The sequence below is a fragment of the Perca fluviatilis genome, chromosome 16, assembly GCF_010015445.1.
Source record: "Perca fluviatilis chromosome 16, GENO_Pfluv_1.0, whole genome shotgun sequence".
Classification (NCBI taxonomy): Eukaryota; Metazoa; Chordata; class Actinopteri; order Perciformes; family Percidae; genus Perca; species Perca fluviatilis.
The window spans coordinates 17342828-17368691 of record NC_053127.1 but is presented as its reverse complement, the minus strand read 5'-3'; the positions used below and the strand labels follow the sequence as shown (position 1 = coordinate 17368691).

At 39.7% G+C, this 25864-nt stretch overlaps 2 protein-coding genes across 2 annotated transcripts; one reads left to right on the top strand and one right to left on the bottom strand.

The window, feature by feature from the left end:
* Positions 1-3625: 3625 nt before the first annotated feature.
* bnip1b (BCL2 interacting protein 1b) lies at positions 3626-8339 on the top strand. The gene is made up of 6 exons (XM_039777465.1): positions 3626-3757; positions 6144-6236; positions 6335-6426; positions 6962-7069; positions 7820-7938; positions 8143-8339. The coding sequence occupies exons 1-6, from the start codon at positions 3674-3676 to the stop codon at positions 8337-8339; spliced, it is 693 nt and encodes a 230-aa protein (XP_039633399.1). The 5' UTR covers positions 3626-3673.
* A 985-nt stretch (positions 8340-9324) lies between these two features.
* LOC120544326 lies at positions 9325-25846 on the bottom strand. The gene is made up of 7 exons (XM_039777976.1): positions 25668-25846; positions 25340-25464; positions 22756-22966; positions 18520-18649; positions 15333-15475; positions 12275-12486; positions 9325-10398 (listed from the first exon to the last, which is right to left on the bottom strand). The coding sequence occupies exons 1-7, from the start codon at positions 25815-25817 to the stop codon at positions 10074-10076; spliced, it is 1296 nt and encodes a 431-aa protein (XP_039633910.1). The 5' UTR covers positions 25818-25846; the 3' UTR covers positions 9325-10073.
* Positions 25847-25864: the final 18 nt, after the last annotated feature.

Here is a 25864-nt window from a genome sequence, read left to right as displayed (position 1 = left end):
TAATTTAAAAGGTATAATTACATAAAAATACCACACACCGTGGCTTTAGTGTAGTAATTGCCTTCCTGTATCCTATGACTTAATACTTTTCTGCATTATGTTCTGCCCTGTTAAAGGAAACTAGATGCTTTCAGAACAGCAGTTTCGTTGTGACTTTGAGTAATTGTCTGTGAAGCCCATGAAGCGTTTTGTCATTGGAGGTTTGACACGGTCAGATGGTGCAGTAGAGCCATAAACCAGACTCACCAAGTCTTCAAAGATAACCTCTCCTTGACACAACTCTTCTTTTGTCATGATCTGTGATTGCTTCACAGCGTTGGAGCTCAATGTAGGAATCGGCTCGCCTGCTCTCTCTAACTTTGGAGGGGAAATTTGAGCATTTGATCAGTTTTCTGCGAAAACTTCACCACTGCGCCAGAGATGTTTTGCTCCCTTCTGGGTGCTTTTCTTTCTGAAGGGATTTGGTTCGCAGTTGTCTTGTCAGGGAGCTCCTGAGATTAGCCAGGGGCCACTTAAGGCTAGTGGGCAGAGACCCCTCCCCCTCCCCTGCAATGAATGATCTGGGGAGGGGGGGGAGTCATTTCCTCCATCTGCAGACTGATCTTATTGAAGCAAACAACAACAACCCACCCTCGATAATAAAAACAAAACCCCTCTTTCCATTTCTACACGTCATCATCCAACACTGCAGTGATTTGCATCTCCTTTCTATTGCCAGAATGCATGGAGCGAGAGACATTTAACAAACAGAAAATGTTTACCAGAAAGCATAAGTTCTGTTTCTCTTTTTTTTTTTCTATTTTGATAATAAAGACAGACAGTAAGATGATTTTATAGGAAATCTGTACAAGTCCAAACATGTTGAGGATTTGGGAGGTATCTGTCATCCTGAGCTCCACAGCTACATGCCATTGTTATGATGCTTCTGGTCTTGTATGGTAACTTATTTGACTAGATCAACAGCATGGGATCTTTCTGTAGTTAGTCCTGTGTGTGTGTTCCTCTTCCCAGTCTCAGTAGGAAGGCTGTACTTCATTGCTAAGTGCTCTATAATAGATCTCTTGGTGATAATTTCATAAAGAAGCAAAACCTGCAGAAAGTGTATCCTGCTGAAACTAACTTGATCCTCTCTTTAGCAATGACGTCTATATTTGTAGTTCACATATATGCCTGTTCAAATACAATATCTTGAGAATTGTTATATTTATGTTGTGTATTAAATGTCGTGCTGGGTTTTTACATTTGTTTTATCTAACTTTTTCTTTTTGCTTAACATTGTATTTTTTCTTTCTTGGAGGCACAGTGGGTGGCTTTATGCACCGGCATTGAAAAATATTTTTTTGGTTTGTACTGTAACAACATATTTTGTTTCAGAGCTTCTGACCGTTTTCGTCTATAGCTGCTCAACATAGTGCGGACACCTGCCCTAAATCTCTGTTGTGTTGTTGTGCCTCTCTTTTTCTTTCTTGTTTTTTAAATCATTATTTCTGTGTTGTATCAGCTGAGAGTTGGTACCACAGCTCTGCTTGTAACCACAATAGTCTGATTATGTTTATTGATTTTAATATCGAAATAATAAAACCATTAGCACCCATCCTGACTCTGCTGTGTGTGTGTGTGTGTGTGTGTACGTGTGTGTGTGTGTACGTGTGTGTGTGTACGTGTGTGTGTGTGTGTGTGTGTGTGCGTGTGTGTGTGTACGCGTGCGCATTTTGGTGACAGATGAAGTTCCAAATGTAGGCTACATACAGATATATTCAAATGTTTTCATTGAATTTTCATTGTATAAATCAAGAAAGTATAGATAACAAGAGAACAATATAATATAGGTATAAAGGAGGGGGGGGATTACAGGGACAATATACCTACATGACACACTATTGGATTTCAGTTTATTTGTTTCTACTGAAGACATCTCTTCAAACTATTTTAAAGGTCCCATGACATGGTGCTCTTTGGATGCTTTTCTATAGACCTTAGTGGTCCCCTAATACTGTATCTGAAGTCTCTTTTCTATAGACCTTAGTGGTCCCCTAATACTGTATCTGAAGTCTCTTTTCTATAGACCTTAGTGGTCCCCTAATACTGTATCTGAAGTCTCTTTTATATAGACCTTAGTGGTCCCCTAATACTGTATCTGAAGTCTCTTTCCCGAAATTCAGCCTTGGTGCAGAATTACAGCCACTAGAGCCAGTCCCACAATGAGCTTTCCTTAGGATGTGCCATTTCTGTGTCTGTAGCTTTAAATGCTATTGAGGAGGAGAGAGGGGGGGGGGGGCCTTGACCAACTGCCACTTTGCTCGTTTGAAAGCCATGATGTCTCTCTCTCATGGGTGGGCTAAATTCTCTGGGTGGTCAAAGCAGAGAAAGGGGAGGTAACCTTGCTCCTTATGACCTCATAAGGAGCAGATTCCAGATCGGCCCATCTGAGCTTTCATTTTCTCAAAGGCAGAGCAGTATACCCAGGGCTCGGTTTACACATATCGCCATTTCTAGCCACTGGGGGACCATAGGCAGGCTGGGGGGAACACATATTAATGTTAAAAAACCTCATAAAGTGAAATGTTCATGCCATGGGACCTTTAAAACAGGTCACACATATATAATAAAAAAGGCTTAATTATTTCCCAGAAATAACTTTTTTTTAGCATGTATTAATCAAGCAAAAGTGAAAACTTTGTACAAACCAGGGGAGTAAGTCCAATAAAGTCCATTAAATGAAGTTCATGTTACAATTTAAATTAGATTAAACTCACAATGAAAGCAGGGTTTGGATCTGGACGGCTTACTTACCCACAAGAAATTAGTATAATTGAAATATATAAATAACAAAAATCACAATATTTTGCCACAATTTTTCCAACACTTCTTTTACAGGGTAAATTTGGTGTAAAGTCTTGAACAATGCTTATTGTGCTTATTACTAATGCAACATTTCTCTATGGGGCTTCAAATTGGCTCCAATGCAAACCAAAGGGTGACACATTGCTATGCCAATACAGTCTATTATATTTAAAAACTCATATCCTGAAATCTTCCTGCTTTGGTTGTACCCATAACATAGGCCTATGTTTGTGGGATCACACTTGCATTTCTCTGTAGAGTGTTTTTAGCAAACACACGGGTAGCTTATTAGTAGTGTTATTATTTTATTGTGGCCTTCTTACAATGACTTGCTACTTTTAAGTTAACCTCAAACTGTTGCAGGCCCACTGGTGGTTCTGTTTTTACAAACTCACATTGTATTGTCAAGCAGTTGAACATACAAGAGCTTTGTTTTAAATGCCATTGTATTTTCTATGTTTCCACATGTCAGGGCAACATTTGGGGACATTTTGAGTGGATGCATGTGAAAATGATGCAGCCATACAAAATCGGCTACAAAATATAAAGAGATAATGAGTTCAAGATTATACCACTCACAAAGCATAAATGCTCTGCTAACGTTAAGGTTTGTCCAAATAAAGTATATATATTTTTACATTATATATATTCGGTAATTATTCTATCATACCTTAACAAAACATGTTTTTTCATGTATTTGATACGGATAAATGGATGCAGTGTGACAGGAAAACCGTCAGATCCATACAGATCAGATATAATGCTTCGCCGTCAGCCGAGCGAGTTTTCTTTTGGGCCTCCAGCTTTCCGTAGCCGTACAAAAACAAACATGGCGTCTTCTGCAGATGTTCACGTCCGAATTTGTGGACAAGAAATAATAAAATATGATCTAGAAATCAAGGCTCTCGTCCAGGTAAGAACTGACAACGTCTGGTTTTTCTTTTGATTTTTTTTTTGTTGTTGTTCATGCTGGTATCGGTTTTGTTCTGGAGAGGTGTCCGTGAAGGCATCACATTACAGGTCTGAAAGTTGCTGTACGTTAGCTAATAACGTTACGTTACACAAGCGAGGCTAAATAGCGTTAAAGTTCAGTTAAAAGAAACACAGTAAGAAAAAGAAAGTGATAATGATACGATATTGACTTTGTTTACCTTTATTTCCTTTAATCACTGCTAACCGTTTTATTCCCTCGACTTTAAATGGCTAGCTAACGTTATCATGAAATTACGTTACGTTAGCTGATTCGACAGTTGGCGGATGTATCTGACGGATCAATTAGGAGTAACTTTAATGTAAGTTATTATTGTTGAAAAAGCATGGTTAAATCAATTACAAATACTCCTTTCAGAACGAAACAGGGCATAAATTGCGGCCCCATATGTGTGCCACAACCTAAGGGACAGTGAATCTCACACACACACACACACACACACACACACACACACACACACACACACACACACACACACACACACACACACACACCCCTTTCAGTTTAGTAGGATTTAGGCATAAATAAATACAGTAACATTTCACGTCAAAATATAGAATATAAAAAAAACCCAATTTGTTTAGATTTTAGTCAAGTAATTTGCATGCAAAATACAGTCTGGTCTACCCAACCAGCAGACAAAAAAATTCAATCCACAGCAACACTTTAAAAGTAGCCCAATTCAACCCCACACATCCATTCTCTCAAATGCTCTTGTTTGTTTGCATTTCTTTACACCAATCACAATTGTCTTGGGCGGTACTAAGCTCCAGACCAGGGCACCAAGCTTTGAAGCCAATTTGACATAGCAGCTAAACAGTGGAATTGCAACTTCCAGGTCCATCACGTGAAGCCATGGGGCCCAAGAAGACTTTTCCCCATAGACTTACATTGCGAAAGAGACGTCTCTAAATCAGTGGATACATTTTTTTGAGCGTCACTCACAACCCCTGCAAAATGACTCGTTTTACTATGAGAATTTGATCCATTTTGTCCGATAATTTGCAAAGTCTAGAAGAGTCGCACAATTAAATCATTGAAACCCTATTCAAGTTAGCAGAGCGCTAAACCGGAAGTGGCCGGCTCGGCCAGTGGAGGTCCCTAGTGCGCCTGCTCTATGGGCCCCATAATGCGGAAGCAGCACCCAGGTCATTTTATACGACCAATTGAACTTTTTTTGGCTTTATGCGCCACTGAGCAACTCTCATAGGAATGAACAGGGCTCCAGGCTGTATTAGGTTCTTTTTTAATACATCCATGTTCCAGACATAGTGACGATGTCTCTGCAAAATGGTGTTGGGAAGGAGCGTACACAGCGTAGAGTAGTTTTTTTAATTCATTTTTTTACATTTAATAAACAAAATTAGTGGCAAATCTAAAAAGATTGTTAATTGAATAATCATCAGTCCTACTCTTCAGTACCTCTCTGCTTGTAATCATGGGTCACCACCAGACTATTTGAGATGCCCTGATTTCTTTTACCCCCGAAACTGATTGCCGATCGTCAATCAACATATCCATAAACGGCTGATACTGATCGTTTTGTTGTTGTTTTGTTATAGGAGCTGGAATAGCTGTATTACATGGATGGCATAGTGCTGCAGTGTTTGAGTGTTTAAACTCACTTTATAAATTAGCCTAGTGGCTAGAAGACTCTTAGCTAGTGGCTTTATCCCAGGAGAACAACACCGTGAATTTCAGCCAGCATGCACGTTTTTTTCATCCTTACATTGTTGAAACAGAGCAGCTAATATTGTTAGGGAGACAACAAGTTAGCGGACTGCTGAGTCATTTCTACTGAACACTGTGTATGAGTGTGTGTGTGTGTGTGTGTGTGTGTGTTTATGTGTGAGTGTGAGTGAAAGGAGAGAAACATGACGGTAAATCACAGTACAGACTCCTACACTGACCTGAAATGGAAACACTACGCTGCAACCCGTCAATTTAATTAAAGGCATTCATTTTTAAGGATTCTGTTATTCTACAGTACCAAAGTAAAAAAAAAAAAATCCCAATCCCAAAATTACAAACAGAATACCTACCCAACAAACGAATATCTTAATAGTTCATCCAAAAAAAACATTTTATGCAAAGACGTGTACATTAGCAGGAATGTAGCGCAACATGGAAGTGAAAGCAGTGCTCTGTTTTTATTTAAATATGAAATGTGAATTATTGTGGTAAATAATCATGATCTCAATATTGATCATAAAGATTGTGATTATTAGTTTGGCCATAATTGTGCAGCCCTACAATGTTTACTCCGACATCAATCATGAATACATACGTGTGTTTGTGTTACCTGCAGGACATTAGGGATTGCCCTGGACCTCAGTCAACTCTCATGGAGCTCAACTCTCAGGTCAAACAGAAGCTCAACAAGCTCAGACTCAGAATACAGGTCAGGCCTCACACCATGTGTATTGTGTTGCATCTGACAGATTTCTTTTTCTAAAATCCAAACAAAATGTTTTATTGGACGTGGTGTGTTGTTGTCAGGATCTGGAGCAGATGGCCAGAGAGCAGGACAGAGAGACGGACAGACTGGCCATCCAGGCAGAGACAGAGAGCCAGCGAAAGCAAATGCTGAGGTGTGTAGACATACACACAGACATGAAAAATTAGCAGCAGTCATCTTCATTTACCCCTGAATCACTGACTTAAATGACGCTATCAATCCCATTAAAATGCCAGCGTTCATTCCAGTGTATAAGTGAGTGAACCGATCTGTATCTTGGTCTGTCAACACATCAAAATGAGATGTCATGTTTGGTTGTAACCCCTCTTTGCATGTTGCGTCAGGTTTGGTGGTGCCTGAAATGGGTTATATTAGAGACTGTAAAAATTCATTATTAATATTGTAAATAGTAGCCTGTAGTTTATTTTGTTCAGGATGCTTTTGGAAATAATTCACATTCTAGGTGTTGACCCTTGATAAAATGTGCAGTACATCCATATCTGGAGCTAATAGGACTTTGAGAGGCAAATAAATGCAAGTAGCACATTTGGGATTGATGGGGTTAAACAGCATGCAAACAAAACCGATTCAGACACAACAGACCAGATGAGATGAAGAAATCTATAACATAATCTACAGTTCTCAAAGTTGGTTTCTGTGCATTCCAGTAACCAAACAGCGTGGAGGAAAGCTAACCTGGCATGTAAACTAGCCATAGACAACACGGAGAAGGACGAGCTGCTGCATGGAGTAGAAAACCACAGCACCAGACAGAGGTCAGTACAATTCTGAGGCTGAGACTCTACTGTGGTGCTCAATGAGTCAGTCACCCTTTTTCCATTATAAATGTAATATGGCAGGTGTTTTGCTTTTGTTCAGCCTAAACCTAATCCCCCATCCCAGTACTTATTACACCCCAGTTACCTACCTAAAGGTTTTGGCAAACTCTCTGGTCTTCCCGTAATCTCCAAAAAATTCCAGTCTGGAGACACTCTTAACATTTAAATAGTGTATCTCTGAGTTTTTATACATAGAGCTGTGTTTACTGTTACTGGTACACTGTTGTGGATACCATTCTTTTTCTTACTGTAAAAGTGGCCTAATTGATATTCAGAGACATACATTTAAGTTATTTGCAACTGCCTTTGTTAATAATTTAATCACAGCTAAATCATTCAAAATAATATAAACCTGTCGGTAATGGTTTATCCGCAGCACATTATTGTCTGTTACAGTGCCAGTAATAAAGCAACTTTTATTAAGAAAGAGGAGGGGAAATATTTTACTACCTACCTCCCTGTAATATTAATCCTGTCCGAATGGGGCTTTTTGTCAGTGATTTTAAGATATTATTTTGGTTTTCATTCGTAATGGGTCATTACATTTGACATTTAAGAGCTTAAATGATTTTAAAAAAAGAAACACAGATTTTAATTTTCACTTGGACACACAATATATACACAACATACATATTACTGACAGCAATTCTGCATCACCTGTCTGCTTTGTGTGTGTTTGTGTATCAGGAAGGCGACCAAAGAAAGCCTAGTAGAAACCAGTAGTAGCATCACAGAGAATCTGATGTCTATGAGCAGGATGATGGCTGAACAGGTGAAGCAGAGCGAGGACACCATTGGCACGCTGGGTAAAAAAATGAACTATCTTCTTTGTCCATGGGTTTGTTGACTTTTGATTAGGGTTAGAGTTTGTGTACAACAGGTACATCCAATTTACAACAATGTTTTTCCCTGTGAAAATCTTTTTTTAATGTTTCTATCTCCCATCAACATTTCTGAACCTATCGTCCTCCTTCTTAAACCTTTTAATACCTTTCTTCTTCCTCACACAGCCACCTCCTCCAGGACGGTGCAGGAAACCAACGACGAGTTTAAAAGCATGACAGGAACAATCCACCTGGGGAGGAAACTGATCCTCAAGTACAACCGGCGGGAGCTGACAGACAAGCTGCTCATCTTCCTGGCTCTGGCCCTCTTCCTCGCCACCGTCCTCTACATCCTTAAGAAACGTATCTTCCCCTTCATTTAGCTTGATGGATTTAGCTAAAGAATGCACCCAGGCTTCAGGAAGAATGTTTTCCACTTAATTTCACTCAGCAGAAAGTTACCGCAAGGATTTTAGCAGGTATGAAGTCAAAGCTGGACTACATGGAGAGTTAGAAAAAGTCCTGAGACTGGACTGCCGCACATAGTGTCAAGTGAAAACCTTTCATCTTGTGTAGCACCTTCTTATTTAGCTTGAACAATATGCAATATGTGGGTTTATAAAATGGGTATGAAGGGTAAACTGTATCTGGTATTGTGATGAGGTTTCTTGCGACAACAATGATAGGGTTAAAGCCTTTGCATGCTTTAAACAAACTTGTGGTGTTCAACCATGTCTAAAGGTAAAAGTTGTTATACTTTTTGCAAATGGCCGCATTCGGAGCAAGGGCAAAGAAGCCACCTGTCATAGCCTCATCCGACTATCTCTAAGAACTGTGACTTTTGAGTGACTTGAAGGCTTTCACGGTGTTTCATGAAAAGTGACTGCAGTAGAGCACTCAAGTTCAAATCCTGCCTACTTTCACACCTCTGCACATCTGATCCGACGCTGCACAAAGTGACTGTTTAGAAAAACACTTTGAAGCATACTAAGGCCTTAATACTTCATCTGGCATTCAGAACTAACCAGGGTCAAAGCCATAGTGTGCAATAACCCTCACTTTGTTTACTTTTTGTAAAATTACAATCTGTGTGTGTGTTCAACTGAGAAAGTGTGCACGTTTGTCTGCTCTCACCATTGTTAGTTACTAGGGAGTTTACTTTGTGCCTTTCTTCCTTCGGTCGTCCAGACAACAGATTTAGAAATCTGATTACTTAATGATCCTTTAAAGGGCGTCTGCCATGTTGAGTCAAAGACTGTGTGAATGCTAACCAATGTTTGATAGAATAAAGGTGAATATTTCCAATATTTTGAGGGATGCATTGTTGTGAGGCATTGCCACAGATGCGCCAGTAGGTGGCAGGATGCCTAACATTTAATACCATCAGAGATGCTGTACTGTAAATTTGTGTGAAGAACTATTTTACAGCACAGGGCTGACTAATTAACACACTTCTCTCTCTCCAGTGATGCCATTGTAGTTTATTTAACTTCAATCAAAATGCTTACAAATGTTTGTTTTTTTTAGATTAATTTAAATAAAAACTTACAAAACATAGCTTGAAACCTGGGGTCTGTATGAAATGTGATCGCTCAAGTAGAACATTAAAAATACATATTTATAACACGTGATAACCAAAGAGTGCTTCCCTTCTTGCAGACTGCACCCTGACTGACTACAAGATAACTTTTGATAACCTGTCAACTTTATGGTGCCCATAACAATCCTCATATATACAAAAACAGATTTAAATAGGTAGAATACTGACTCTGAGCCATCAGCTGCACTTGAGGAGTGATTCCCTGTAGTGTTAACTCGTGTGCGTCCATGCCCTTTGCTGAAGCATACAGCCACTGTGGTGTACTGTTATGTTGAAGTGAGGTAGATAATTGGTTTTCATCCTTGTACAAAGTCAAGTGTAAAGGAAAATATTAATATAGCACAAATATCCAACAGATTAAATAAGTTATGTTGCATTGCTTTCACCAGCAATTCAACACCAAACCACTACCACTACTTTTACTCATTCTACTACTTATATATTATACTGTATAATAGTAATAAGTGCTTGATCTTTGCGTACCCTGTCTGCAACTCTGTATAACTCGTCTGTCTGTTTAGGAAGCAGTAACATTGGATTTCTTAGACACGGGGAGAGATTCTGTCGCGTTGTCGATCTGACTAAACCCGGTCCTGTCCTCTGGTCCGGCTGCTCTGGTTGGCTGCTGCAGGGGTCCCTGAGTGGTGAAAGCCAAGGGCACAGTGGGTGGTGGGGTGGTGGTGTGCTGCGGAGCGTCCGATTGGCTGAGAGAGCAGGTGCTGCCGAAGCTGCTGCACAGCGCCCCCCAGTGTTGCATGCATTGCCCGCGCAGCCGCTGGCCGACCCACAACCCGACCTCGTCTCCACACTTCAACAGGAAGTTCATCAGCTCCACGTACGGTCTAGTTGGACATGCACACACGTGAACATTTTTTTTTCAACTTTCAACACAGACTTCAAGACAGCACTACCTTAAAGTGAGACTTACATTTTTTTGACAGCAGATAATTTTACTTCTCATAGTAAGAAAAGCACTGGTCTTACTAATAACATTATAGCCTGATGTCATCTTACTCAGATTCTAGTCAGAATATGCGTCTGATAATGCTCCATTGGGCTGTGATTATGGGGCGTGTTTCAACAAAACCTGGAAAGAAGGTTGGATTGGATAGACCTACAACCAATCAGGGCAACGGAGACTGACGTCACAGAAGCTGCAAGTCAAAGGCAGGCTTGGACAGAGGCGGCAGTTTCCGTGTCGTGCGGACGGGTGAGGCAATGTGTATACATACGTGATCGCAGTTCTCTGTTTCTCTTTTGAAATTAATGCGCTGTCGATATCTCCTATAACGGACGTGATGGTCGGAATCTACACATCTCAATTCTCCAGCGGCAGCCATCTTTGTTGTAAACGAATTCGATTCAACCCAAGCGCTCTTTGGTGACGTGGTTGATTACGTTACTGTTTATCATCTGTCCATCATCGTATAAAGCCCGCCCTGACAATTTGATTGGTCCGAACAGCTGTGGTTCGAGCATAGTTGCTCCACAACGGATCAAGTCCAGACCGAATTTCCCGACCTCAAATGTTGTGGGTGGGGCTAAATTCAGCTGGCATCCAGGTTAATAACATTAGTGATGGCTCCGTTCAATTCAAGTGTTCCTGTAAGAGGTGATAGGTGATAGTGAGCCAGCATGTGCAAAACCAGGACCCTAAAACTGAAGCAGCTAAATGGAATTCAGCCATCATTCATTTTATTATTTACCACAGTGCATTTCCTACTGTGACATGTCAAAATATCTTAAGTGAAAAAGGCCAGTGGGCCCACAAGCAGGAAACAACAAACATGTCTCATGGTGAGGTACGCTGTTTATTTTGTTTTACTTTTCTGAAAAAAGCACTGAAATATTTATCTGTGAAATGCTAAACTGTAGTATAACAGTAACTCGAGTAGAGAGTCATAAAGTCAACAGACTAACTCTGTAATGTCAGTAACACAGCATTATCTGTGTGAAGCTTGTTTACACTAGCTAACATTAGCCACCATCAGCCATACGTAAGCCTGTAGTGGTAAAAACCCATGAGTGTTCAATTGGGCATTGGTGCATTTTATTGTTTATAAATGACGTTTTATTTGGATCGTTAATTCCTCTTTCAAAAATTACATACTCTGACTTTAAAGTAGCTTTAGACTGTTTATTACTGTTAGCTATTGTGCGACTATTTAATATTAATGAACATCGGTTACATTCAAGCCATTGCCAAATGAGTTGCTACAAATCTAATTAAGCCTATCAGCACCACAAAACTCTGTATTTCTCAGAATGGCTACTTTACAAAATATTGTACGCGCAGCAGCTCGAGTGATGCATTTTACGTCACCGCTGAGAAAGGACAACAACAGCGTTCAGCTTTGGAGACGAAGAGGACATAAAAATGACAAGATAATTATCTTTTTTGAAGAGTCCATGTTTTTTTAATCCCTCATGTCCTCCTTGATTTGACGGGATAAACGCTACTAGCGGAGGAGGGGTGGGGGTGGTGTGCAATCACCGAAGGCTTGTGTCGTGTGGACGCGCCGACAGTGTTGTTGTCATTACTTAGAATTCCTCATGGGGGCGAGAGAAACTATGCACTATAGCTTTGAACTACAGGTCAATGCTGCATTATTGAACAGCGAAGAGTACTGTACAGAGGATGGTTTTACTGATGCCTTTTTTTGTTTCGACTTTTTACTTTGGATGGTGATTAAAGCTTACTGATGATTTGTTTCTCACCCCGAGGGAAACATCAGGTGGAATTGAACCAGGTTGCCCATGGTATCCATGTGGTCTCTTAGCGCCAGGCAGAGCTGGTGTTTGGAGTAGCAATCTCTCTGGAGCGAGAACACCATCTCTTTTACCGCTGAACACCGGCGGCTCACACAGCTGAAGCGCTGCCGCAGTCCCAGCGCCATGCACCGCAACGCATCCTTCACAAATGACTTGCCCTGGGAGGAGGAGAGCAACAGGAGGAATCAGTTTCATTTTTGATGGCTCGATCAGCAAAGCTTAATGTACTGAGCGATCACAATGTAAAATCTGGCCTGGGAGGTGTGCCAACTCCCCTGATTCTGCCACTTCCTGTGTAAAATTACATACCTGCAGACTATTTTCTGTGTACATTGGATCCACAAGAATCCAACATGCTTGCGTGTGGTCATTATCTTACGTAAATAAAGCACTGTGTTACATTAACATGCATGCATCAGTGAACCAACTGGATAAAAATAGTGACCATGCATGTGTTGTGAAAGAGCAGGTCATAAGTATCTTTTTACAGAGTGAAAGTACGTGCATGTGTGTCCCATTACAAGAAGATAATTAAGTTGTATGCAAGTGCAATATCTTCTGAGAGTGAGTCACCATAGCCAGTTACACAATGTAACTTAAAGTACAACTGATACTAAATTGCATTTTCAGTCAGCATACATATTTGCTCTGTAAATCACTTGTCCTGTGTTCCTAAAGGGATAGTATGTTTTTTGGTTTCATAATGGCGCACACTATTTTTATATTAATCTGACCGAATATACGTAAATGGAGATTTCAATACTGCCAATCAAATCTTGCATAAAGCAGTAGCGTCAGCCTGCTACACAACACAAGAGCCACAGACTTTGAACAATAACCCACACTAGTTTTCCTGCTAAAGTCTCCTAATTATCTAACCTGTTATTAGGGGTCCAAACCCAAGTCTGGAAGAACCGACGGTAGCGAAGCTACGCCGTTCGCAAGCAGGGTTGTGGAACCCTACTGCTTTTCTAAGGTTTCTTATTTTTCTGCCGATAAAACAGATGCTACAGCCTAAACCGTACATGGTGGGGGGGTGCCGTTTTCAGGACTGGTCCAGATCCCTGCAGGGACCTTGGACAAAAGAATTCTGTCACTTACACCACTAGGTGGCGCTATAGCAGAAAGAAATGCGTTTGGCCTCATAACTCCCAAACCGTACATCACACATAAAAAATACACATATCCTCACGTTCCCTGAAGTCAGATGAATCTCCTGATATAGGCCACGTCCATTTCTGCCTAGACTTTTTTTTTGCGTCAAAAATCGCGATTTATCGTAAAGCTGCTTTTTCTTACTCCTCCTAGACCGTGCGACTGATCTGCATGAAACTTTTTTTCGCAATATCACACAATGCGCAAAGCAAACTTTTTCTATCTCCTCCTAGGCCGTGCGAGGTATTGGCACGAAACATGGTTGGTAGCATCTCCATATGGACCTGACCTAAAGTTATCAAAAGAATTTTGCTACGTTACACCATTCACAATTTACAAGCAAACTAATTTACGTAGCTAGCCACAAAACACGAACGTTAGCATATCTCGGCCAAATTAATAGGTATCGGAGCAAAACTTTGTATTGTTGTTCTACATCCCACTCCGAGCCTCCCTACTAAATTTGGTGAAAATCGGCCATTAGGGGGCGCTATAATGAACGTAGAGGCCTTTTGGCAAATAAGTCAATGCATTTAAATGGGAATAATTTGCAATGGAAATATCTCTGCTATAGTAAATGCTATCATCACAAAACTTGAGATTATTGTTCGACATGCCACTCTGCGGCTCTCCACCAGATTTGGTGATGATCGCCCTTTAGGGGGCGCTATAATTGAGGTAGAAGTGTTTTGGCCTTTTACGCAATGAAGAGGAAATTTGCAATTGCATTTCACTACAGACTTTGGACCTCGCACTTGGTCAAATTTCCTGACTTTTGCCTCGCCACCATCGTGTTTGGGTTCTCCTTTCGCGGGCTCCGCTTTTGAGGGCTCTTAGTGTTGTCAGGGGCGACTCGCGCCAGGGGGGACTACTTGCAGTTCTAGTGTAACTTGTGAACGTCTTCTCCTGCACCTTAGTTTGTTGAACAAGCGACCAAACAAACATTCACCAGGGAAAAGTGAAAACCGGAGCAACATTATCATTCATTTGAAGTCATGCCACATACCTATACTATAATGCCATTATTCATTCTTTTAGCTCTGTTTTTGGTCTCTGCCTCTTCCAGAGAAAAATATCTTTCTCTTTAGCTGCTAAATGTGTATGTGTATAATGTGTGTTCCTGTTTGGTGCTGAGCAGGTAGTATACAGTGGGTTTTTAGAGCTGACAGCTAACTGAAACTCACTATAAAGATCCTTAAAGTGAGGGGAGCTGCAGATTTAGGTGATTACTCTCTGTAGATTCATCACTACGAGCTCCTCCTTTCACATTGTATTTGATTTGTCATTTGATTAAGTTATTGTAAAAATATGGAATATAGCCGCTTTAAAGCATCTGTCATGTTGATATGGTGACTTAAAGTGTAACAAGGACACACATTTACCATCATATTCACATTTAAATATCATATTGTTTGTCACTGTATGGAACTGTATTATATATCCAGTACACTTATTCACAGATCCTTACTGAACTTAATCCAGTGTGCCTTTTCATGCTGGAGACACATAAGACTTGCATCAGTCTCTCATGCACTGCTATTCTAGTAAAGTAGACAAGCTGTTCCCTCTCTCGTATCAGCTCCCCTCTCAGTTTGTTCTGTATCCAATGCTACCATGCATAACATACACTGCTCCTTATATAACATACATTCCTCACAAATGACTGTAATGACTGAAGGGATTAAATGAAATAAAAACATGCATCCAAATATGTCTTGTCTAAGCCTGCCCTTAGTTGCTGTTAGACATGGTTTCAGATTGTGTCAGTTAGTGCAAAATGGACCTAACTACAAACAAATTCCTTTTGAAAAGTGTTTTTTAAGTGTCTGAGTATGGTGCTGCTTCCAACCTGTGAGTCGTAGCGCCCAGCGTTGTGCAGCAGAGTGAGGCAGATGTGGTGCAGCCCTTGGATTTCACAGGAGTTGTTGTTGAAACACTGGAATGTCCCACAACCGACATCCCCTGAACTCACCAGGCAACTCTGAATCTCCGCTGAGAGAGACCGAAACACAGACAGAGAGAGAGAGAGAGAGAGAGAGAGAGAAGAGAGATCAGTGATATCACAGAAGCAAGTGTGTCTCTTAGATCACATGTGCTTCTACTGTACTATATGTTACTTTTAAATGTTTCTGAAACTGTGTAATTTTTCATCTAATGATCATAAATGACCTGTAACAGCAAACGAGCCTTACAATGAAAAGAACGCTATTATTACATAGTTTTTATTAATGCCTCTCCCCGGGTCCGATTTTTTCTGCAAAGTCACAAAATAATTTACTGCAGGTAGACAGCGGTACAGAGCACACATTCTGAAGGGTTACTGATTTCGGTATAACACCGGAAAAGTCTGTGTATTTGTATACAGCCAGGTAAAGGGTAGCAGGAGATTTCTTTACAGGCCTAGTTGTATTTTTATTTTATTTTAGAAGTTATCTGCTGCAGTTATGGCTGATACTGTGCCACCAAGTAACCTGTGTTGAAAACAGTCATAGCATAATAAGTAAAAAAAAACATAAAAAAGTCATATTATAGTTTGTCGAAAAAAAGTGATAAAAAAGTCATAGTATAGTATGTCGAAAAAGTGATTTAAAAGTCTCAGTATATAATGACGAAAAAAAAAGTCATAATATAGTATGTCAAAAAAAGTGCTAAGAAAGTCATAGTATAGTATGTCGTATGAAGTGATTAAAAATGTCATAGTATAGTAAGTTGAAAAAAGCATAGTATAGTATGTCAAAAAAGTGATAAAAAAGTAATAGTATAGTATGTCAAAGCATCTGGAAGAACATACAAAATCCACACCAAAAGGCCCAGCCCAGACTGGGATTGAACCAGGGATTATAGTTCACTGTTTCTATTTAATGGTGGTTGTTGGAGCAGTGCTAAACACTGAGCCATAGTCATAGTATAGTACATTAAAAAAGGTCATAGTATACTATGTTTGAAACCCATGTGAGTGTTGTTATTCTGCTACAGTTACATGTCAACAATATAACTGGCTGCATTCAAACCACTCTCTTTGCAACAATGTTATCAGTATCTCCCAGAAAAGAAATTTGCATGTGTTCTTGTTTTAGAATGTTGAAAAAAATCATAATATAGTATAGTGAAAAAAATCATAACAGTTCATAGTTTAGTTTGTCAGAAAAAATCATTAAAAAGTCAAATATTATTTTATAAAAAAAAAAAAAAAAAAAAAGGAAAAAAAAAAAAAAAAAGTCATAGTATCCTTTTGAACAGTATGTCGAAAAAAAGTCATAGTTTACTATGTCGAAAAAAGTGATAAAATAGTCATAGTATAGTATGTAAAAATAAAGTGATGAAAAAAATCCTAGTACAGTATGTCGAAAAAGTCACAGTATAATATGACGCAAAAGTCATAGAATAGTATGTTGAAAAAAAGACTAAGTATGATGGAAAAAGTCATTGTATAGCATACTAAACAAGCGCTCTTCAGAAAACCCATGAAGGCAGACGAGGTGGCAGAGAGGTTAAGGTGAAGGACTGCTAGTTCGTTGTACCCTACACATGTGGGTTTGAATCCCATCCTTGTTAAACCAGACAACTTTGTTCTGCTACAGTTAAATGCCAGCAATATAACTGGCGGCATTCAAACAACTCTCTTTGCAAAAAAGTTATCAGTATCTCCCAGAAAAAAAATTACCATCTTATTCTTTTTTTTGTATATATAGTATAGTATAGTATAGTATAGTTTATATATATAGGCTAGTAATCTTGAAAAGTCATAGTTTAGTTTGTTAAAAAAAAGTCATAAAAAGTCAAAGTATAGTATGTCGAAAAAAGTCATCGTATACTATGTTGAAAAAAGTGGTAAAAAAGTGATAGTATCGTCTCGAATGAAGTGATAAAAAAGTCATAGTATAGTATGTAAAAGAAAAATCATAGTATACTATGTCGAAAAAAGTCATGAAAAAGTCATAGTATGTCGAATGAAGTGATAAAAAAATCCTAGTATAGTATGTCGAAAAAAGTCATAGTATAGTATGCTTAGTTTAGGCCTATTATGGTTACTTCCTGTTGTTCAAATAAAACAGTGAAGTGATACAGATCACTTTTTGTTTAGTGTGTTTTAAATTAATCTTTAACCAACATATAGCCTAGGATTGTATGATGTTGTTCTTGCTGTTATATAGTTATACTATCGGTTGTTGCTGATGCTGTGCAGCCTGCAGCAACCGTCATGCACCGACTTGTTGGTACGGAGGGAATGCGCTTCGACACGATAGAGCCGCCGGAGCTGCGCATTGAGTTACAGCCCCCAACAGAGCAGGAGAGCAAAAGGAGAGGCGCACTCTGCTCTCGGTCCGGGACACTAACGACACCGGCTTAAGATATAGTTCAAACTGATATAGGCTGCACAACATACAAACTATTTTAAAGATGCAATGAAAGGCCAACATGAAGATAGAAATAAGGTGGCATAGGATCACTTTAACGCACCTCACTTTACTGTAGACGCACCAAAGGAACAGAAGTATTACTCTGCAACTAAAGTCAGTAGGCCTAATACTAACAAAATATACATTAATACATTTACATTGCAGGCTGCCATCACCAAGGCTAGGCTACGGATCAGTGGGATCCAGAGGGAGCAAGACAACGCCACAGACCACAATTGTCCCATCAGTGCTAAAGCTGGACAGAAAGTAGAAAGAATTAGTAGGCTACTGAAGGTTTTCTTTGCAAAGTAAAGACATACTCCACCACATATGAATAAACTACATAGGCTACACAATTTGATGAATGTTTGAAATTGCTTCCCAAACTTTTCAATGTCAACAAGCACTTTTAGTCACACCATAAAAAAAAAATCCTCATTGCAGAGATTGCTCTTCGCAATCTTGCACATGCTTTGAATTCAAACTGTTCTAACAATTAAAGGGCCAGCGACTAATCGAACCTTAATTTTTCTGGAGACCACCCATATGCGACCGCCAGAGGCATGGGGACATTGTAAATATCTGGACATGGTGACAGGCAGTTAAGGCAGCAGTACACATGCTGTTAGAACTCACCTGTGCCCTGCAGAGAGAGGCGTCTTTTGGTTAGTTGTTTCTCCAGGACATCATGCTGATCCATGGTCAACACAGTCTGTTGACAGGCCAGGAGCAGAAAAAACACAGCGGACAAGTTGGCCGGCATGCTTTAGGCTGACCAAAGCTTTGTATTTTTTGTTTGTTTGAATAATTTGTTTGTTTTATAGGTTGGAGCAGCACGAGACCAGCCTTGCAGAGGAGTTTCCACTATAAAGGGTGACCGCGGCATGAAGGCAGAAATATTTAAAGCTGCATGAGCGCTGCGCGTTCACGCTTGTCTCCACCAATCACAGCGCACCACACTGGAGTCAAAAGTTTATCATTGATGAGAGAAAAAGAGGACCGACAGTAGCAGAATGTGTGCAATTGTTGTGTTTGAATAAACTGGTTGATCGATGATCAGGCTTCGATCTGGTTTAGTTTTCCAATATCGAAAAATGCTCTTATAAGGTCTTCCTGTTCCTCTGGAGTCTGCGGGGGTACGTGAAGGTCAACCACTCAAGACATCCACACTCAATTAACCCGAAAGCCAGTGTGTGTGTGTGTGTGTGTGTGTGTGTGTGTGTGTGTGTGTGTGTGTGTGTGTTTGAGAGTTACCAGCTGCTTTGTGTGAAGAGGGTCAGGTTTTTAGTACAAATTGTTAGTGCTACATTTCTGTAAACTGACATTTTTCACATCACTTCTGTTTGACATGCTCATATAAATAAGCCTATATAATACAAAATATCCGGTAGCCTACCACTCTATAATAAGGCACTATTTATAAAGGGTTTATACTGTAACGAACAGCTTTGTTGATGTTAATAATTAATTTACCAATGCTAATCAGGTAAATTTTATTATTGATATGAGAAAACATTGGGTTGCCATGCTGGGAAAAAATCCCTTTGATCCCATATTTCTAAACAAGACCAAGAGTCTACAGCCATGCTAATGGCTCTGCAAGACTGTAGCTACTTTTGCACAGTGGGGCTTAAAGCTAACATTTCACTAACATATCACTCAAAACCACAAATATCAACTTCATAGTGGTGCTAGAGGAAAATTCAAGGGGTCACCAAAGTCATTATGGATTAATTCACTGAGGACCATGAATGTCTGGGCCTACTGTAGTTGGTGATTGCCATCTATCCATAGAGATCTATATATAAATCCCTAATAAAAAGGGCTAAAGAGGGGACAGAGAAAAATCTGGACCAAAATCCATTTATTAACTACTTATTGACACTTATGACTGCAGAATTTAACCCTTTATTAATGACGGATTAACATCTATAACTGCAGACTCGATGACATAACATAAATTGAGAAAGCCATGAGCATTAATTAATATATTACCAACATGTATAACTGAATTATTACCAAAGAAACAGGATAAACACCTGCCAACCCAACGCAACCCATTTGTTCTTATTATTGGTTTGGTTAATGGTTAATGCACACATGGCACATTATGACGAGTTAGGATTTCTAACATTTTTGGAACATGCTGTAAGGGGTATAATTGTTATGCTATCCCCTGTCTGTTTTTTCGGCCCATTGTGTCGAGGAGTAAACCTCTATATATGGGCGCCCGCTATACCAACTGAGCTATAAGGGTGCCCAGATATTGAGGTATTTAGCCTTAAAAGTCTGGTTGAAACTTCTGTGATAAAAAATAATTGTAACTTAGTATGTGGTCATCCTCCATTGTACTGGGGTGGAAGCAGAAATCTCTGCGACAGATATCTCAAAACTTCAGCATGTCTACAGTACACCACTAGAGGTAAGTGAGAAAAATGTTGTTGGTTTTTAGTTTTTTTGAACAAACTCTTTAAAACTACAGGTTATAGTTCTAGTTAGATTGGTCACATCAAAGAATAACATGTCTGTGTTTGTGTGTCGAAGGTGAGTTAGGCTTTGATTTTTTTTCTTTACATGTTCAAATCTTGCAGCCTAGTTGTTGTGGTTGTGTTTGTCTCATAACGGCCATGACCTCTGACCCTTGACATCTACAAAAAGACAGGCCACAGCAATGTGACACCATGTCATCAGAGCCTCCACACGGGTCAAAAAAAACAACAACCTAATACCTCTCACTCCTAGCTCTCCTGCCTTCTCGGGTTTATCTATACTGCATCCAAGAGGCCTTCAGTGAACATGGTTTAGAACAAGTGTGTGTGTGTGTGTGTGTGTTGTAGTGGGAGGTCAAAGTACAAAGACAGGGTGTGTTTATGTGTGTGGGTCCATGAAGGGGCCCAGTTGGGGAAGACATACAGTACTCTTACGGGGGGCTGATATTTGGACGTTTGTTGGAGGAATTTTTCCCCTGACCTTTCCCGCTCGTTCTGTCTCATCCTGCTTCAAAACAACATCCCTTCCCTCACACAACCTCTGATGACCACCCACGCAATGACCCTTCACCCCAAAAACAGACTAACACACACTCACGTCCAAAATGGCACACTAATGCACATAGACACCACTGTGCAAACAGTACACATGAAGGACCCCCTTATGCTCTCTAGCTCTCACATGATCATGTTGTAAACATGTGTGCCTCTGAATGTCTTTCTCTGTGTATATCACATTCATTCAGTATCAGTACAGCTTTGTGATAATTGATCTGAGGAGGAAGCATTACCATAACCTTTGGATTTATAATCTGATCAGTTTCCAGTTTTGCTTTGAGTACCACAGGAGGTAAATGAGAAAATGAGTTTATGCAATTTTGCTGAACTGATATGGAGGACCATGGGTGTCACTTAAGAGCATTGTATCAATTGATATCTCACTCAACAATAAAAACAGGAATTAGAAAAGGTTTTGCAAATTAATAAGTGAATCCATTAATAGATTTTTTTGTGCATGTTTTTGCTTAAAAGATTAACTATTTGGTATTTAATTGATGTTTAAATATGGATTATTAAAATCACTTACAAATATATTCATCCATAAATTTGTTCAGTGCAATACTTGAAGTGTATCTGAGTTCACACAGCGCAGACAAACAGAGGGCAACAGATTTACAGACACTCTGACACATATCTGTGTTAGTGTGTGGGTCTCCTGCCAAAAACAAGTAGTTAAATCAATAAAGTTACATAAACTGCGATCTCTCTCTCTCTCACACACACACACACACGTTTCATCTATGACTTTTGAGAGTCCCTCCGTGGCTCATGCAAAAGGTACCCAGTACTGTACCATTCATCACACAATGCAACTCATTACATGACCTGTATGTTTCAGGTGGTGGAATCAGGGGGTTTGACTCTAAAATATAAATCTAGAAATACTTTTTAAATTATCCCCACCTAGTGATACCGTTTAATGATTATGAGCTCTGGTCTCTGTTTTAATGGCAGGAAACAATTGACTGTGTGGCTTCCATATTTTCATAAACTTACCCAATAGCTTTACATACATTAGAGTATCTTTACTAATAAAGGCACAGGAACTATAAATTGGTATAATAAGAAAAAGAACACAGAGAAACATGATGCCAATTGTGTTTAGTAAAGCACATAGGATGCACAACCAATGCTACATACTAAATACAGGCACCAAAAGGAAATCGGACACGGTTGATGAAAAATGAAGACCTCTAGATACTGATCAAAACATATTTACATGAATGTCTTTCAAAAATTTGAGTAAGAATAAAATGAAGCCTCTCCTTCCTCTAATCCTCCTAACTGGAACCAGAACATTGACTTCACTTATCATTCTGAATCAGTGTAGTTTCTTTAGTTTAACATATTGTTAGGCAACATGTTATCTGTGGAAAATACACACAAACAGCCTGAGTGAGAAATATACAATATACAACTTGCATATAAAAAAATAAAAACTAATAATCCAGGTTTGTGCCATGTTTTTTTTTATAGGCAGAGCAGGCATTGTCCAACTTCTCCAGCAGTAGCCTTGTGCAGCACAGACGGGCAATGAAACAACATCTCATGCTGAACATTTTGAATGCAGAAACACTCCAGGCTCCTGACTCCAGTCTTTTAAACAGAGGTAGCAGGAAACAATCCCCTCTTCTTCTTCTTTGTCCTCTTGTCTGATGCTGCACATTTCAAAAGGCCACCCATACAACATTATGTGTAGACCAGCATGTGTACCTGCAGCAAGAAAGAAAACAGATTAAAAAAAAAAAAAAAAAATAAAGATAAGTATTTCTAAATTGTTCTTGAACTTACATTGTATTTCAGTTTTTAAAAACAGACCTCAGGGGGTTTGGGGGCCAGAAGCAGACGGAGCTTCCTGTAGTTCCGTCTGTTCAGGCAGTGCAGAGTTAGGACACAAGGCGTTCTCCTCCTTCCTGTCCCCTGACAAGAAATCATGGATGGCAGTTTCTATGTGCGGCCGGAAAGTGTGGTTCATCTTGGGGTCCACAACCTGGGTGATGATCCTGTCCACACCGGACTCCAGCATACCTGATCTGAAGAAAAAAACAGAAGTCCTGTTTTTTTTTGTTTTTTTTTAACAATTACTAAAGTAACATTATTTTTTTTTAACTGCTCATGAAAAAATTGTAATGAAGCTCTCTTCGAGTCTAATTAACGGTTAGTTAGATATGGCCACCATTAAAGAGCGAAGATCAGTTTAATCCTTATGCAATGTACTACATATCCTGTGAAAACAGTTAAACCTATACAATGACTTCTGTGTTTCTGAAGAAGCTTTCTGAAGTCTGATAAAATAACCCTGATGATGTCATCAGATTTATCTTGGCTGAAGATGGAACAATTTCATATACATACACGACGTGTGACCTTTCATGTCATCAGACAACTCATGATGGTTGTATGGTAGGTAAGGTTGGTTGGTTGTCCAAAGATTAAAAGTACCATAAATTGTTGTTTGAGGTAATTAAACCCAAGTTGATACAGTATATTTTCAGACAAACCACGGGCATCCAAATTGGTTTGCGTTTTCAGTAAATCAGATATGGGTTTTCAGAACAATATAAGTTTCCCAGTCATAGTTACGACTTGGATCATGACATGAACACTATTTACAAGTCAGAATCTGGTCAACTACAGTATGGCATGTACATTAGGGCTTTGACTTTTGCCCAAAAATTATACTCGAAGTTCGTTTGTTAATTAATATTCAAATATTTATTAATAATATTTTGACCATTAAATGCCTTCAGTTTAAAAAAAAAATTAAAAGTCAGACCCTGGATTAAACACAAACAGTATGCTTTCGACAGGAAGTTCGGAGTAAGTGGTCTGATGTTTATACTCGTGTGCTGGTGTGTGCGTCGAGCCAGTGTGTGTGGGCGATGTTGCCAACTTTTTTTTTTTTTTCACAAAAGCGACTAGCGACAAATCTGGCGAGTTTCTGTAGAAAAGACAGCGACTTTCTGTAAAATAAAAAAAGAGTCGCCAGTATTGTCCAGAGAGCACGCCATGTATTTCTCTCCTGTGGCCGCCGAAACAGTCCTTTCTCTTGTGTGACTGAGGAGTCCCCCCTCCGTGCTCTCTCCTTCTAACCCTCCCCCATGCTCTCTCCTTCTAAATAGTCTCTGATGTGCAGCAGCACTGAGCAGGCAGGTAGGAAGGGGAGAAGGGACAGGGTGGCGGCGGTGTAGAGTAGGAGAGACAGCGGACAGCGACGGGAGAAAGACCCGGCTGATCTGGCCTGGCCCTGGGCCAGCCTGCCCTCTTTTGAGAATTAGGGGGAATGCACGCTACCGAGCCACGCGCCGAGAGCGTCGTCGCCGCCACATGTAGTTACATTTTGAAATGCGTGAAAAAGCCTCGGAATCTGAACTGAAAACAACGTTTACAAGCAAACGCATTTACAAAAAAATAATGCCCATAACAGGTTCGAATATTAAGGGCTGGCTAATAGTCGTTCGAATATCATTATTTTTTTCAAATATTCGAATGATATTCGAATAACGAAGTTCGGAGTCAAAGCCCTAATGTACATGGCATTATGAAAGACACTGTTGAGTGGCATAATGGCAATAATAGGATCCAATACTTTTTTAGGGCTTGAGAAATTAAAGACAAAGAGTTGGAATATCTAGGATTGTGTTACTTGGATTTGGACTAGACCTATAAGTCAATATCTTGAAAATCGATCGTTTAGGTCAATTCTTCGAGCAAAACCACTAGTATCCATTTCCCAATGTAATGATTTCCTGCTTTACCCTGTTTTATATAATTTTAAATGTGTGGGTATTAAAAAATATTTTTGGGACATTTTTAGGGCTTTATTGACAGGACAGCTGAAGAAATGAAAGGGGAGAGAGGGGGTGACATGCAGCAAAGGGCTGCAGGTCGGAGTCGAACCTCAGCCCGCTGCGTCGAGGAGTAAAACTCTATATATGTTTGGGGGTTTGGGGGTGTTAATTGACAAAAGAAGACATTGGAAGATGGCATCTTGGGCTCTAGGAAATTGTGAGGGGAACTTTTTAATGTTATAGACCAAATTGTTTATTTATCCATTAATAGTGAAAATAATAGACTGATTAACTGATAATGAAAATAATTAGTTTCAGCCAGGTTGCAGCCCTAATTTTGAGGCTGGTTCCTAGTTTCCCATTTAATGGAAGTGCAACACTAAACATCTGGAGAACCCCTTTGATGGAACAATGTGGTGGCCTAAATTTCAGTTTCATATATCATAACAAATGTCTGCTACAAAATCATTACTGTAGACTACCGCCAAAAAAGTTGCCCATCTAGAGGCATGTAAATACAATTCATCAAAACTATTCTTAATTCATAAAGTAGCTGTACATTTTACAGGCATTGGTTATTCCTTTTGTACATGACGAGTATAAGGTACCACTCACTGAACAACACTTTGTCTCAGTCCGTTCCTCATCTGGTTCTTGTTGATAGACGGGTTCCAATCCTGTGTGCTCAGGTGCGACGTGACATAGTTGTCAACTTTCTGTCGCAGGTTCTGATAGGCGGGCTGGCAGCAATGACAGGGACATCATAGTACATATACTGAAAAGTATATTGTAGCAACAAGGGAAGGAACACACTGCTACATGTATTCCAATTAAATCAGCAACGAGTCAATAACTAACGTTAGCTACATACCAATTCTAAGTAATGATATGCTAAAGTTAACGTAAACCACAAAAGAAGCAAGGTAGCATTAGCTGACGTTACCTTCGTATCAACGTCGGCGAGACAGTCCCGACGGAACTCATCAAAAAGCCCCCGGTTCTTCAGATGCTCCACAATCATACCGATCAGCTGTGGGTCTCCCGGAGGAAGGTTGGCCGCACCGACGTTAACGTTACCGCTACCCTCCGCCATGCCAAACCGAAGTAAAGGTTTGCTTGTTAGTTACGTACCTGCTGGCT